The sequence below is a fragment of the Rhopilema esculentum genome, chromosome 7 (genome assembly GCF_057945365.1).
Source record: "Rhopilema esculentum isolate cy_ngs chromosome 7, ASM5794536v1, whole genome shotgun sequence".
NCBI lineage: Eukaryota > Metazoa > Cnidaria > Scyphozoa > Rhizostomeae > Rhizostomatidae > Rhopilema > Rhopilema esculentum.
In genome coordinates this window covers 2,722,957-2,737,619 of record NC_142821.1, presented here as the reverse complement: position 1 = coordinate 2,737,619, position 14,663 = coordinate 2,722,957, and the positions used below count along the sequence as shown (strand labels likewise).

The 14,663-nt window shown below is 37.9% G+C and overlaps 1 protein-coding gene across 2 annotated transcripts; it reads right to left on the bottom strand.

The window, feature by feature from the left end:
* Positions 1-113: 113 nt before the first annotated feature.
* Positions 114-14,058, bottom strand: LOC135683069 (uncharacterized). 2 transcript variants are annotated; one of them, XM_065198218.2, is made up of 3 exons: positions 13,204-14,058; positions 4,341-4,444; positions 114-3,945 (listed from the first exon to the last, which is right to left on the bottom strand). In XM_065198218.2, exons 2-3 carry the CDS (start codon positions 4,424-4,426, stop codon positions 1,965-1,967), a joined length of 2,067 nt encoding a protein of 688 aa, XP_065054290.2. In that variant the 5' UTR covers positions 4,427-4,444; positions 13,204-14,058; the 3' UTR covers positions 114-1,964. The 2 variants fall into 2 exon arrangements, with proteins under 2 accessions (XP_065054290.2, XP_088965568.1); XM_089109442.1 differs by lacking the exon at positions 13,204-14,058 and adding an exon at positions 9,798-11,355.
* Between the last annotated feature and the right edge of the window lie 605 nt (positions 14,059-14,663).

The following is a 14,663-nucleotide window of genomic DNA, read 5'->3' as shown; positions in this document are numbered from 1 at the left end:
AGTCTGCGGGGGTGCTAATCGGTGCTGGGGTGGAGACAAAAAATTCAAAAGATGCGAATATCAAAGACCGAGATACTGGGGGGCCGGGGGGGCGGGGGGCCTGGCCCCCCAAAGATCTTAGGTAGCATAAGTGAAATACTTCTATTTTGTAAAATATAGCAGTTGTTACACTTTTTATCAGGGCTGGTCTCCAAAAAAAAGTTGTATCTTGGTCTTTGAGCCATATGCCATGAGCCAAATCGGTAAAAATGTTCACGGGAAAAGGTCTACCAATTCTAATTTAATAATTCTAATTCTAATCCTAATCGAACTGTACAAACACAGGAGTCGCCATGAAGGAGAACCAGGCACCGCGGAGTAGGGGCGTTTGGGGGGGCTTAGTGCTTAGCCCCACATTTTGCAAAAAATGCCAAATATTAAGTATCAAACTACCAGAAAAGCGCCTCTTTTTATACGGTTTTAGCCCCCCCCCCCCCATTTTTTTAGACCCCCCACTTTTCTCAATGCTCCGCGGTGCCTGAGAACAGGGGTTAAGGGGGGTCTTGTTGTTGATTAACTCTGAAAACACATAGAAAGGAATTGTTTTTATCTAAACTGAACCCAAAAGACTGTGCTTTTACACCGTTCTAAGTGCGTAATTTTTAACAGGCAAGCCCCCGACCTCGTCGACCATGTCAAAATTCTTATTCTGTGACCATATCATCTAATGAAATCAAAAATAAATCTCTAGTCTAAGACAGAATGATATTTAGTACAGGTAAAAATAAAAGGCATCTTGGTATTTTCTCTTTCGTTTATTGATAAGCAAATTTTAAGGTGTAAAGCCTGAAAAACGTCTTTCCCAGCATAAGGAAAAGAAAGAAGTTGGTTTGAGGGGATTTCTTTTAAATCATTCCCAATAGTAGCGTACTAAATCATAATTCTTACAAGAAGTGATGAAAATGCATTAGGGTTAGGTAATATTTTCTTGTAATTGCCTAAGAAAATTGACATGGTCAAATAGACTCCGAATGTAGTCCATCAAATAATTTTTTAAAACAAGTGACTGTAAACGGAATGTGACTGTAAGCGAAGCTAATATAATAGTTTTGCCTGTTTGTGTCTAAATTTTATGTGACTGTAACCAGTGGTGTCACAATAAGATTAGTTTCTTACAAACAAACTCTTTTATCTGGTTAAGTTCAAAATTGAAAGAAACCGCAAACAATTTCAAATTTTGGTCCCCTAAATTTCGGGGAAACTATGGTCCCAATGAAACAAGAAAGTTTGAGGCAAAATTGAAAAAAAATAGAAAGAATTGAATATATTGAATATTTATCTAGAAAAGAACCAGCCATTCTAATATAGACTATATGATAGAACACAGCTTACAAACAATTTTTAGCAATCTATAGCAATCTATGAAACAGTATAGATATCTTATATTTTATTTATATTCTAAAGAGAGCCTTTCAGCAAGGATCTTAGGATCTCAGCATACTTTTAATCTAGAGCATCCAGCTAGATTTTTAATGATGCAGTGATATGGAGGGGGAAGGTGATTATTTCCTTGAATTTGAGAAGAAAATTATCACTTCTTAGAATCAAGGGAAATTCACGACAGGGCAACAGGGGGAGGAAAATTTGGAAGGCAATGCAAAACTCAATCATTAATTTAAATAAACTAGAGTATAATTTTGAATGTGAATAGCTATGTTCTTGTATTTTCTCCTCTTGTTAGAATGAGTTAAAAACAATACCAGATTTTAAAAAGGATATCTTTCAAAGGGACTGTACTACATATCAAATAAAACTGATGTCCATTGGACTGATGATCAAGTCAAAAGTGAATAAATTTTATTTCTATGAATCAAGGGTAATCAAATTCATCTGAAAACGAATAATGCTTATTTGCTTGAAGCTACAATTGCAGATAACTAGAATATCCTCAACAAGGTAAATTAAAGAATATCAGAACAGAGCGCTTATAATGAATGTTTAACAAAATAATCAGGCAGGTTGTCACTTGGAGGAACAGCCTGTATTCTCCAAAGTTCCCTCATTTGGGAGAAACCGTTCCTCCCGTGAAGTGTTGTATAGTTATTAACGTAAACTTGGTCACCTTGTTCATATGAGTGTCCAAAATAAAACCTTTTGTCAAAAGCAAGTTGGCAGATTTCGCTTTCAAGTTCTTCTGATGTAGTCTCCAATCCGAATGGGAAAGATTTGACTTTGTGTGATCCCAGCTGTCTGCTGTTTGGGTGCTCTTCTGGAGTCCAGCTTTGCAGCCATCTTAAAACGTCTTTTCCTGTCCAAGGGCATGTCTGCACAATTGGATACTGATAGTAGTTGCCTTGTCCACCGAAATAAACGTCCTTATCTTTCCCAGTACTTGCCTGTGTTTCATACTGTAGGACGATATCTTTCCATTGCTGTATTTTCATTCCATTCATTGAAATAACTGCAGAATGGGCATCGACAAAAGTTGTCTGTCCTTCGTTGACGTCTGAGCAGCCTTGCCTGCAATACAGCAAAAATTCTCTGCATACAAAGTCTTCATACCTGTGACTGTCTTGCGAAATTCCCATGTACCGTGGAAGTGCCACCATATCAAAGTGCATCGGTAGACCTTCGAAACTGCTAGTGATGTTTGACGACTCCTTCAAGGGCTTAACTTTATGCACCAATCCAAAGTTCCATTCTAGAAGACCATTTGGAGATCTTTCTTTGTAAGATTTTATCATTGCATCTTCATCTGCAAACTCTTTGAAGCCTCTCAAGACAACAAGTCCGAATTCTTTAACCAAATTCGTCAGGCACTCTTTGTTGACAAAATCAGATGAGATTGGAGCACCAGTCTGGTCATGCAGCTTGTTTACCAACATCAACCCGCAACTGCTCCTGTAAAGTGACATTTCTAGTGGAGGGCTGTCAGTCTTGTCGTTGAATAGGCCAAAAAAGTCATTTTCCATATACAAGCGAACATAAAGCCAATCCTTATCGTCGTATTTAGCTTTGACAAGTATGCTCCCATCAACAACTTCTTTTTCAACTTTGATCTTGTTATTGATAATGAATCTGCCTTGTGCAGAATCGAAAACTGTAACATGATGCCAAGGTGTTCGCAACACTCCATTGCTGCTTGCATGCTCCTTGAACAAATCAATTGCAAATTTCCCAGACTGAGGGTCGTGATGATGTATACTTAGCCTTACGTAATTGCTAATCATGCACTGCTTCTTCAAGAACGTATCGAGAGCAACTCCTTGCGCCATCATCCCCCTTGCAACTTCTTTGATGTATCGTTTTGATGCTTTGCTGTTTGGAGAACCTGGCAAATTAGACTTCAAATCTGTCATCATGAACTTTCTCAACTGCCGATACTTCTCAAGTAGTGATTGATCATTCAAGATGTTTTCATCAAATTGAGATAGAAAATCATCTCCACCAAAATTCTTGCATAAGAATGTTGATATCTCTTTTGTTGGAATACCTTTGAACTCTGGAAAGGTGGACAATGAAATCAGTTCTATGACGTCATCAGCCCCAGCCTCCTGAATCATTTTCTTGATACCCCTGTGGTAAGCAAAGTACTCTTGTTCATCAACTGCAATGTACTGATCAAATGTGTGATAATCCGACAAGATTGTTATCTTCACACCAGCTTGGTATATTGCTTGTAGTTTTCTTGCTGTTGTCTGTAATCTGCGGATGGCGAGAAGCTCTGAAAAGTCAGGCAATACACCTAAAACCTTTTCATTTGCGTTGGGACTCTTAACTGGAAATCCAGGCAAGAAGAAATGTAGAGGGAGTTGCTTTGAAATAATGCTGTCGATGCGTCCATACAGGAGATTATAGTCCTCTCTAACGTACAAACTGCCATAGTTGAACATCCAATCTTGCAGAATGATGGCAAAGATCTGATTGGCAGTGTCATCCTCAATTTGAGCACTTGGACATGCAAGGCTGAATGAAAAAAGCGATGCATTTCACAAAATGACAATAACTGTTACTTCTAATTAAAAGGGGGTGTATTATTAAAGAACAGACGAGAGAAATGCCCTTGCCTATTGTCTTTCCGTTGCCCTAATAGCGTTAATGGTCATTAAGGCCGTTAAAGGTCGTGAAGTTAAATATAAAACAAGTTCATTGGTTCGAGATAATGGCCTCAAATCTATTTACAATAGAATTGTGACAGGAAACAGAGGTATAATTGCGCTCTTATAATAAGGTGCATGCATACATAAAGATCCAACAGAAGGTTTTTTCATTTGGGTGTTGCTATTCTATGTTTCAGAATACAATTAAAACATTAAAAAGCAAATAAAAGAAATGGTCAAAATTAAGTCTTTAATGCTCACCTTGCGATTTCTTCAATAACAACAGGCATTTTCTTTTCCAAGTAAGAAGTTCTTTGACTTTTCAAAAGGGATTTTTGCTGTTTCATCTCAAGTAGATGGAAGTTCTAGAAAAAAGAAGAAATTTAACATTAGAAAAAAAGGTTACGTGAAAAGCCAAAGAAAAATAATTAAAATAAATGCGCCGCTCTCCCGCCTTTCATGCTTCCTCGTGGTATGGGACAATCTCTCCTATATTAGATAATATTTATTTATGTTGTTGAAAACGATTTTCTATCAAAATAATTTAGCACGTCAAATGTAGTCCTATGCTTTCAAGTCAGCTTACTACTTCGCTTGAGAAAACCGTTTTTCTGAAGGTCACAAGACGAGGCAAACCTGAAAAGCTTTAGATTGCGCCAAAAACAGAAAAGGGATACCATGGGTATCAGATTCTCCATATTCAGTCTCAGAAATATTGCTAGAAACTAGTCACAGAAATATTTAGATGAGCGATTCACTCATTCTGTCCTACCGCACCTGTCTACAATACTTCATACCCGGACGCATGAGGCTCTGGTACCCAGTGGCGGCTCCAGCCCGGGATAACTGGGGGGCAAAAGGGGGTCCTGGACAACGCCCTATTTGAACCACGCCCTTTTTCCCGCGAGAAGCAGTTTCTTCCGAAAGAAACACCAAGAAATGTCATTTAATTTACCTTTGGCAATGAGCACTATTGCTTAGAAATAAATTTCAGAGTTTTTATGTGTGTAAAAATCATGAAAAGACCTATAACAAAGCGCTACTAGTAAAAAATTCCAAAAGCTACATTTTATAAAATCTAATACAACAAGCTATTCAAGTTACAAATAGTTCACGAAAATTTTTGAGGGGATACAAAATTCTAATCGATAGACCAGGCTTAGCTATTTAACTAGCTCCCCTACGAAGCCCGCTACGCGGGCTTGCCAGTGACCCTACGGTAAAGTACATAGATTAGCCTCGGAAAAGACAAGAATTCTGTCGAAGCCCCCTATGAGTATGCAGATTAGCCTCGGAAAAGACAAGAGGCGTATCAACCTCGATTTGAAAAAAATTGGCTCCGCACAGGTCACGTGATAAAAAATTACTCGCACTCCTGTGACTATCGCTAGTCAGGGGGTCGCCTGAGATAGAGAAGGGGTAGAGGCTCCCCCCTTCCTAGCGATAGTCACAGGAGTGCGAGTAATTTTTTATCACGTGACCTGTGCGGAGCCAATTTTTTTCAAATCGAGGTTGATACGCCTCTTGTCTTTTCCGAGGCTAATCTGCATACTCATAGGGGGCTTCGACAGAATTCTTGTCTTTTCCGAGGCTAATCTATGTACTTTACCGTAGGGTCACTGGCAAGCCCGCGTAGCGGGCTTCGTAGGGGAGCTAGTCTTCCGTTAATTGAAAGTTGCTTCAAAACATTTGCAGCCCAGGTCTATTCGTGTTCCTCGTTTAAATATTTTAATGTGTTACCCCCTAAGTCTCCTGTTTTAATTTTCCATAAAATTTCACGTTAAGACTTCCCAACCTTACTTATCTGTTTACTCCTCTGACAAATCAAATTAAAGTTGAATCTATCTTGAAAATCAGAATAAAAAAACAATGTCCTCCTACATTCTTTCAATTTAATAAGGAATGCAAGCAAAAAGTGTAATATCATACAGCAAGCAGGCAAGGACACTTTAAACGTGACAAAAGGCAAACATAATTAATCTAATCCATAGTCACGCCTACTGTGAGTAGCATATACTATTGGCAAGAGCAGAAAATAATTGCTCGAGGACAAAGTATTATTTACTTGCAGCAACAACCCTATTGAGATAAGAGCTTCTTTTCTGTAGGAAGATAATGCTTTATTACCCTGATTGTAATTCAGTAAATCCTTTTAGAAAGGAAACCCAAACTTGATTACTTGCTGGCTCCAGATACCGATACTTGCGAAATTCCTAATAGAATCAACCCAATGAGTAGTTCCTCGATTATTAAGATTATCAATTAGCAATAGAAACACGTTCGCGGCGAGTCTAACGACTCTATTTAGCAACCGGTTTTTAGTGTAATTTCACCCAAATAAGCAGAAAGCCATTTAAAATGGTTTCTAGAATGATTCATTTACAATTCCGAAAATGATACAGGCACAATCTACAGTAACAATCCAGTTTCCTTTCAGCACAAAACCACGAAAAGAGGCAAAAATTCGCCGTTAGCGGCAGGGGTCTAGCAGTAAGCAACCGGTTTTTAGTGTAATTTCATCAAATTAAGCATAAAATTATTTGAATATGGTCTTGTTAAGAGACGAATACAACAAATCCATTTTCCTTGAAGGACAAAATTTCATGGGTTAATCCTATAATTTCTCCTATTTAGTCAGATTCAAATTTTCAAGTTTTCCAATCATACACTCTTAGCCCTCGTCGACTTATAGGGCGCTTATAAATATTTTCTAAGACCATTCTTAAAGCTGTAATGTTAATTTTGAATCCAACGTGAATATCTTTATCAAAGCATTTCGCTCAATTCTTGTTCACTTGTGATCCTGTTTTAAGATATAATTTTGGGCCACCTTCAAACTTCCTCTGTTTATTTTGAATCAAACATTAAAGTTTTCCAACAATAAATTCCTGTTAGCCGTTATTTGTCCATGGTGCTCGTTTAGATATATACCATCTAAAAATTTCTTAAGAATCAAAATTCCTAAATAATTATGTTGATTCATAAAAGAATTAATGACTTCTCTTCTAAACTCCAAAGAGTTATAGAGTTATTATGCAGTTCTATACATTTGAGGTCCACATATCATATCTTCGTCACAATTAGCTTTTGAAACACTGCAGGAACAAAGCAGTTAAAAAATAGAAAGATAAAAAACAGCCAAAGTTTCGTGCATCAGAAAGGAATCTTACTCTTACAACAAATTAACAAAATACAATTTACGGACAACAGCTGATTTATATAACTTTAGTCCTTTTCTCCACAGTCAAGTTTTTCTTGTTTCATCATTTGATTTAACGCCAGCATAAATGCCATCAATTTCGTTTCGACGGTCCGAGAATCACGTTTGCGTCATAATTATTGCTTGAAACGATCTTTGATCTAGATGAAGAACAAAAAGATTAATGAGGATGTTATTCCATGGTTAATGAAAGTACGTTTTAAAGAAATCGATATACAGCCAATCCATATTCTTTTAAACACAAAACTACCCAAGAGGTAAAAAATTCAGAGAAACACGTTCGTGGCGGGTCTAGCGACTCCTTTCAGCAACCGGTTTTTAGTGTAATTTCACCCAAATAAGCATAAAGTCATTTGAAATGGTTTCTAGAATAATTCATTAACAATTCCGAAAATGATGCAGGCACAATCTACCGTAACAATCCAGCTTCCTTTCATTACAAAACCACGAAAAGAGGTGGGAATTCGCCGTTCGCGGCGGGGGTCTAGCAGTAAGCGACCGGTTTTTAGTGTAATTTCACCCAAATAAGCATAAAGTCATTTGAAATGGTTTCTAGAATGATTCATTTACAATTCCGAAAATGATGCAGGCACAATCTACCGTAACAATCCAGCTTCCTTTCATTACAAAACCACGAAAAGAGGTGGGAATTCGCCGTTCGCGGCGGGGGTCTAGCAGTAAGCGACCGGTTTTTAGTGTAATTTCACCCAAATAAGCATAAAGTCATTTGAAATGGTTTCTAGAATGATTCATTTACAATTCCGAAAATGATGCAGGCACAATCTACCGTAACAATCCAGCTTCCTTTCATTACAAAACCACGAAAAGAGGTGGACATTCGCCGTTCGCGGCTGGGGTCTAGCAGTAAGCAACCGGTTTTTAGTGTAATTTCATCAAATTAAGCATAAAATCATTTGAAATTGTTCTTGTTAAGCGAGCAATACAGCAAATCCATCTTCCTTGAAGGACAAAACTACGAAGAGGTAAAACATTAAGAGAAAGGCGTTCGTGGCGGGTCTAGCGACTCCTTTTAGCAACCGGTTTTTAGTGTAATTTCACCCAAATAAGCATAAAGTCATTTGAAATGGTTTCTAGAATAATTGTCACTCAAGAGGCAGGCAAATCCCATCTCATTCTCAGTGGGAAAATCTCACAAAAAGTGAAATTTTAATAGAAAAATACTCACTTGTTGAACCAAAAAGTCAGCGAATCCGATCGTTTATCTACAAAAAAGGAAGGCGGTTAGGAAAAGTTGCTGCAAAAGATTCTCGATAGGCATAAAAAGTTGGGGGCTGGCGGGATTACATAATTCGCATTACAACGGGTTTCCTATGAAAATCAAATTTTCTTGCATCAAGAATAAACAGCAGGAAAAATCTACCACAATTCTTCATACTTTGATTGCAATAAAGCCAATCCAGTTTCCTTTAAGCACAAAACCACGAGAAGAGGTAAAAAGTTTTCGTTCGCAGCGGGGGTCTAGCAGCCGGTTTTTAGTGTAATTTCATCGAAATGAGCACAAAATCATTTGAAAAAAGTAATATCGAAAACACGTAAGAACAACAACAGCGCTTACCTGTATTCACATGCCATCGATTCTGATGCCAGTGAAGAAGGGGAACAGCCAGCAGCCATCGCAGAACCGAAAAACGGGCAGCAGTGTGCGTACCGTACGTAGCTACTAAGACCCCGTTTACACTGTCCCGTGCAAGTTTGGAACCGTGACAAAACTGTCGCGGTTCGCCCTTGCGTTTACACTAGCACTGTGGAACCGTGACGATTTTGCTCTGCTATCCGGAACAGTTTTGACCCTGCTTTGAAAGCGAACGAATTTTGTACCGTCACGGTTCCGTTTTTGAACGGGACAGTGTAAACACCTATCCGAGACGATTTTGTTACGGATTCACAAAGAGGTCTTTTGTATGGCTGTTTCAGGTAATCGAGGCTTTGATTGTGGCGTAACTACGTTCTCAAATTCTGAAGAAAAGGAAATTCTGAAGAAAAGACGACCACAGAAAAGGCTTGTAGTGTTTCCCTGTCCAAGCCTTGATTGGACTTGGCAGTTTTGTAGTCTAAAATAACACTGAAAATTAAAGCCACCTTGTCTTTCTTCCAAGTAAAATTTTAATCGGCCTTCCGCTCCATTTTAACTCACAATAAAAATTCGATTGTTGACTTCAGCGGCAAAATAAAAGCCTTGGTTGACTAAATACAGCTTCTTCTAAACAATGTTCTACCATTAAATTAAGGTCGTACCGGTACAGTGTAAACGGAACGGCTAAACGGAACAATTTGGAACCGTGACAGTGTAAACACTTGCGAACCGTAACGGTACAAAATTGTCCCGGGACAGTGTAAACGGGGTCTTAAACGAAGAAAAGGAAGATCGTCAAAACCATAAATTACATGGCTCTTGCAAACAAAATAAGAACAAACGGGGGTTCAATCGTCGATCGATAAAAAATCATCAGTTGATAAAAAAAGCTAGCAAGACTCACCTGAGGTCTGTCGAGAGCACCCAGCACGATTGACTCCTGGAGCTGTAGCTGTAGCACAAGACACCGACCGTCGACGACCGCTTCGAGTTCGAAAAGGAATGCCAACCAGCAGTGCACGTAGATTTATCATCCAATTCCAAATCACCTAAATTATCGGCACACAGTAGATTCTTTGTGGAAAGCGAAACGAATTTGAAAAGCCTCCGTTCAAATTGAAGGGTTGCTGGAGGAAGAGGTTTTGAAATCTTTTGTAGAGAGCAAGAGAAAAGAGAGAGAAAGAACCTTTAGAAATGCGGGACAAAGACCGCGGAGAGCACTAATCGAGATCTTGCATCCTCGGAGAAAACCGTGTAAATATCTCAGGAACGGAAGCTAAAATGAGAAAAAGCAGACCTTATGATGGAGCATCGGGGATCGAGGATTCAGGGAAAAAAAGAATTTTGAAAATCGGCCGAGCGGTTTTGGCTGAAAACCGTTTGAATCGCCGGGCGGTGTGGATCTTTTGTTCGGGGTTGATTTGCATATCCGAATTTTAGTTATAGTGATGTTACGGACTATGAAAAAGATCAGTTTCTACGATTCGATGGCAAATTGTTTTTGAAGAGTTGGTAAGTCGGTTCTGTTGAAAAAATCTCTCGCTGCTTGTTAAAAGAAGATTTTTACTTTAGCATTGTAGACAATATCAAGAAACAAAGGACGGTTATCTACAAAATTACTTCCAAGATGATAAAATAGTAAATGGTAAATAATGTTTGGATTTTGTCTCAATCTAGAAATTGCTTCACACCAAAACCAGCTTCTGATGATATAAATAACGTACATATCACCCTCCACCGAAATTTTCTCATCGGATTTGCAAGAATCTCAAAGACCAGCTTTCTGAAAAAGTGGGGGGGACTAGTCCTCCCTATTCCCCCTCCCCTCGTGGCTCCGCCCTGATACCAAGGATAGAAAAGAGAGAAAGGGACCCCTTTTTTCCAGTTAAACACAATTTAAAAGATATGCAAAGTGCAGTGAGTCATGGAGACCCAAGATTTAAGTCGGATTTTCTAAAATTTGCTAAATCCCCGAGTAGGTGGTGCTTGGTGGCCCTAAATATGTTTGCAAAAATTCAAGTTGCTGTCCCGCCATGGGTTCTGCAATGAAACTTAAAGAATTTGCGAAGGAATTTAGAATGATTAATACCGTATTTAATCTAATATTCCCGCTTCTCTTTTATTCCCGCCTCTCTAGTAATCCCGCTTGTATTTCATAGATTGTAAGAATAATCCCGCTCCCTCAGTAATCCCGCATGCGGGATTGAAACTTTCAATTGGCATTTGCTATTCTTTACACATTCTGTATCGGCTTCAAAATCAAAGACTGAAACTTATGCTTGGAGTGAATGGTTAAATCACGGGAGATGGCAGATAGCTGTCTTGTTTCGCAAGTTTATCAAACATCCAAGTCTTGCAGCATAAAAAGAAATTTGATTCTTTGACTTCGTACTACTGTCTATAAAGCACAATTTCTGCTCTGTCTTGTCTGTGAAAAGAAATATCCCACCCCCCCATTTAATTTTAACCCCCCCCCCATATATGGGTTTAATTTTTTACTTTTCCCATAGGTCATTTTTTAATAGCCCCTTACTGTACGAAAATGTGGAAAAACGTCCACCCCTGTTCATCCGAACCATCCTACAATCCAAGCACAAAAGAGTACTGACTTGATATAAAACGTAGCATCAAGTAAAAGATGGCTGAAGGTTTGACAGAACATCCTCAAACTAGACTTCCAGGCATTGAAAAAATAATCCCACCTCTCCAATATACCCGCCTCTCTAATAATCCCGCCTTTTTTTGTTAGGTTGAAACGCTAATCCCGCAGCGGGAATATTAGAGTAAATACGGTATGTGCCTCAACGACAGAAGTAGCGTGTTAAACTAACTTGGTTAGCACAAAGAAGCACGCTCAGCCCAGCGGTGTAAATAAAAAAATAGGCAAGAAATAAGTTTATCTTTTCATGAAATAAAATCCATATCTCAAACTTTCAATTAAACTTCTGATCAAATTAGTTAAATCATCTCTCTAGCTTGCATGGAAAAATAGTAAATGACTATAATTGAACTTGTGCTTTCTTGATGATGTGAACTGCTGAAAAATTGAATAAAAATACAAATCTAGATATCTTTGACATCAAATACAAGTCTTCAGCATTGAAGGTAAATTTCAAGCTCCAAGAGATAATGTAGAAATAAAAGATAATAAACCGCTTTCTTCTGGGTAGCCAACGACCAAAAGTTTATAAGCGATGTTAATGAATTTGTAATTTCTTATTTATAAATAAATCAACAGGTGAAGAGATAGCCAAATCTGACGAAGATAGAATTTTTGCAAACTTTTCCAAAGTTTTCATACTAAATGAAAAATATATTGTGTAAGGATATGGTGAAAACTGAGATTTTTGAGCGGAGGAAGGGGGCGATGGCTGGCCCGCTACATCCAAATATCCGACGTTGGGGATTAATTTCTCACTGCTTTCTCGATGAATACAAACGCCCTTATGGGTAGGATTGCTAAGCCCCCACGTTATTCCAAAATTGTTCTCAACTTTAACTCAACTTGCGACTGTTGTGAGCAAAACCACTTTACGACTTAGCAACATTAACTAATTATAAAGAATCTCACTATTCTTAAATATTCAAATCAATTTACGTCTCTATTATTGATAACACTACATTGCATCTCTTATCGAGCTAGCCACAACACCCCAACTCAAACCCAAGCCTGAAGGACTTAACTTTCAAACCCATCATACTATTTCTTTAATTCTTTAATGCGGAGAAAAGAAAACAATTTTAACTTACAAACAGTAAGCGGAAACTAGAAAACTTGTGTAAAACTTTGAATAATACTATATTGCAATATTGTTTGTCAAACTCTCACTAAATAACAATCAACATTTTTGTGGCAAATCTTTTTTTATTAATTTATAGAAAAACACTCAAAAACTGTTCTCATAGACTTTTCATTTCCCTCTGCACATCAGTTTAACGTTAGTTTGTCTTTAGCTGTTTTTGCAGTGGTTGGAACACGATGGCAACTTAATTGTCAGTATGCTTTTAAGATGACCGACGAGTGTCTCCTGCAACATTTTCTTGGGGGAGTGGGAGGGGCTCACTTGTAGGACCAGTACTTGATTCAACTTGTAAGAATGCGTACTGACCAATCGATTCAAATGGTTAGAAACAAATCAAGGACAATAACTTGATGCCACTATGTTAAGTAAAAATAAGCGTTACTGGTTACACATCTAATGTACAAACATGCATTTAAAATTTTTTGAGCAAAATTGTATTCTTGGAATAAGTCTGTAAGATCAAAGAGATAACCAAACTGAAAAAAAAAACAGAAAAGTCATGCTCACCACTAGAAACTTGTTTGTCTTCTTGTACTTTTTCTACTTTTTTCGTCTTTTCTCTTTGGCTTGCTGTGTATCTTTCGGGATCACCTCTGCTGCATCTGAGAATCCTCACGGGGATTCGAGAATTTATACCCTCCTGCCCTTAAAAAGTGGAGGTAGAAAACAACCCACTCTCTCTATTATTTCAATGAGGGGATTCTATTTCAGAGGCCGCGCCAAATGGTTTGCATAAACCTACTTTTACCTAGGCAAATAGTCTGCATGAACAAAATTCCATCAATAGGAAAATACCCTATTGTTCGCATTTGCTGTTGGTGTTCTCGTGTGGTGTTCTGGATAAACAATTTTTTACGCTCCCTACAACAGGATGTTTTTTTTGTGTGAATTAAATGGCTATTTAGTTTTTGTATGCAAGATGGATCCATCTCGTGCGGAAAGGATACCTGTTGCAGTCCAGAAATTCAACTGCTTGTATGAGGTCTTCTTTAGGTATACCTGCAAAAATATACTTGATTATGGAAATGAAGCTCTTCAAAGAAGCTTGCAGAAACACCTTACCCAGATCTCCTTTTAAAAATGCCACGAATCCAACATATTTTTAAAAAATATTGCCAAGGCTCAATGTCCTTTTTTTGGATAATTTGTAGCTCTGAATTACTTACAGTAAATCCCCGCATATAAGAACCTACTTTTTTGAGGTTCAGGCTGAAGTAGGTTCTTATTGGGAAGGTACTTGGATTAATTTCAGGGTATGAAGGTTCTTATTCGAAGGATCCCTTATTTAAAACTTTAGGATTCATTATCAAGAGATGCATTCAACTCTGTTTTTTCCTTTTAGCAATGTTCTTAATGCAACATTACAAAGATATTTACAAGACATTTGAGTGCACCGGCTTCCTTATGACAGTGGATGGATCTGGGGATGATCTCATACGTCCTCAGGAATTGAAAATTATGAATTCTAATGCTTTTATTTCATTTTTGAACATTTTGGATTTTGCTATATATAATTATGTTAAAAAGTCAAAGTGATTTTAAAGTTCTCCTTCGTTAAAGTGTATAAAATGCTGAAAATGCACAACTGAAAATTTTGATACCGATTATGGTTTTACCGCCTCTTTAAAAATTTGGGAGTAAATAAGGACCATTGAAAGCTCTATTTGTTTGCCCTTGGAATAAGAACCTATTATATTTCATCACACTCAAATAGGTTCTCAATTACAAGGGGCATAATGTAGGAAAAACAGCCTCTAGGTTCTTATTTTTGTAGGTTCTTATATGCGGGGATTTACTGTATTTTATCTTGCGTAAATGTAGTCCTCTGGTAAACATGAGAAAAAAAGGCCTTTTTCTAATTTACCCATCTGATGCTTAACCATGGCCTGACCTTGGAGTGTATGTATGGAAACTGTCTCACAGAAAGAGGATACTAGAATGAAAACCAAAGCTTTCTTCCTCTTCCA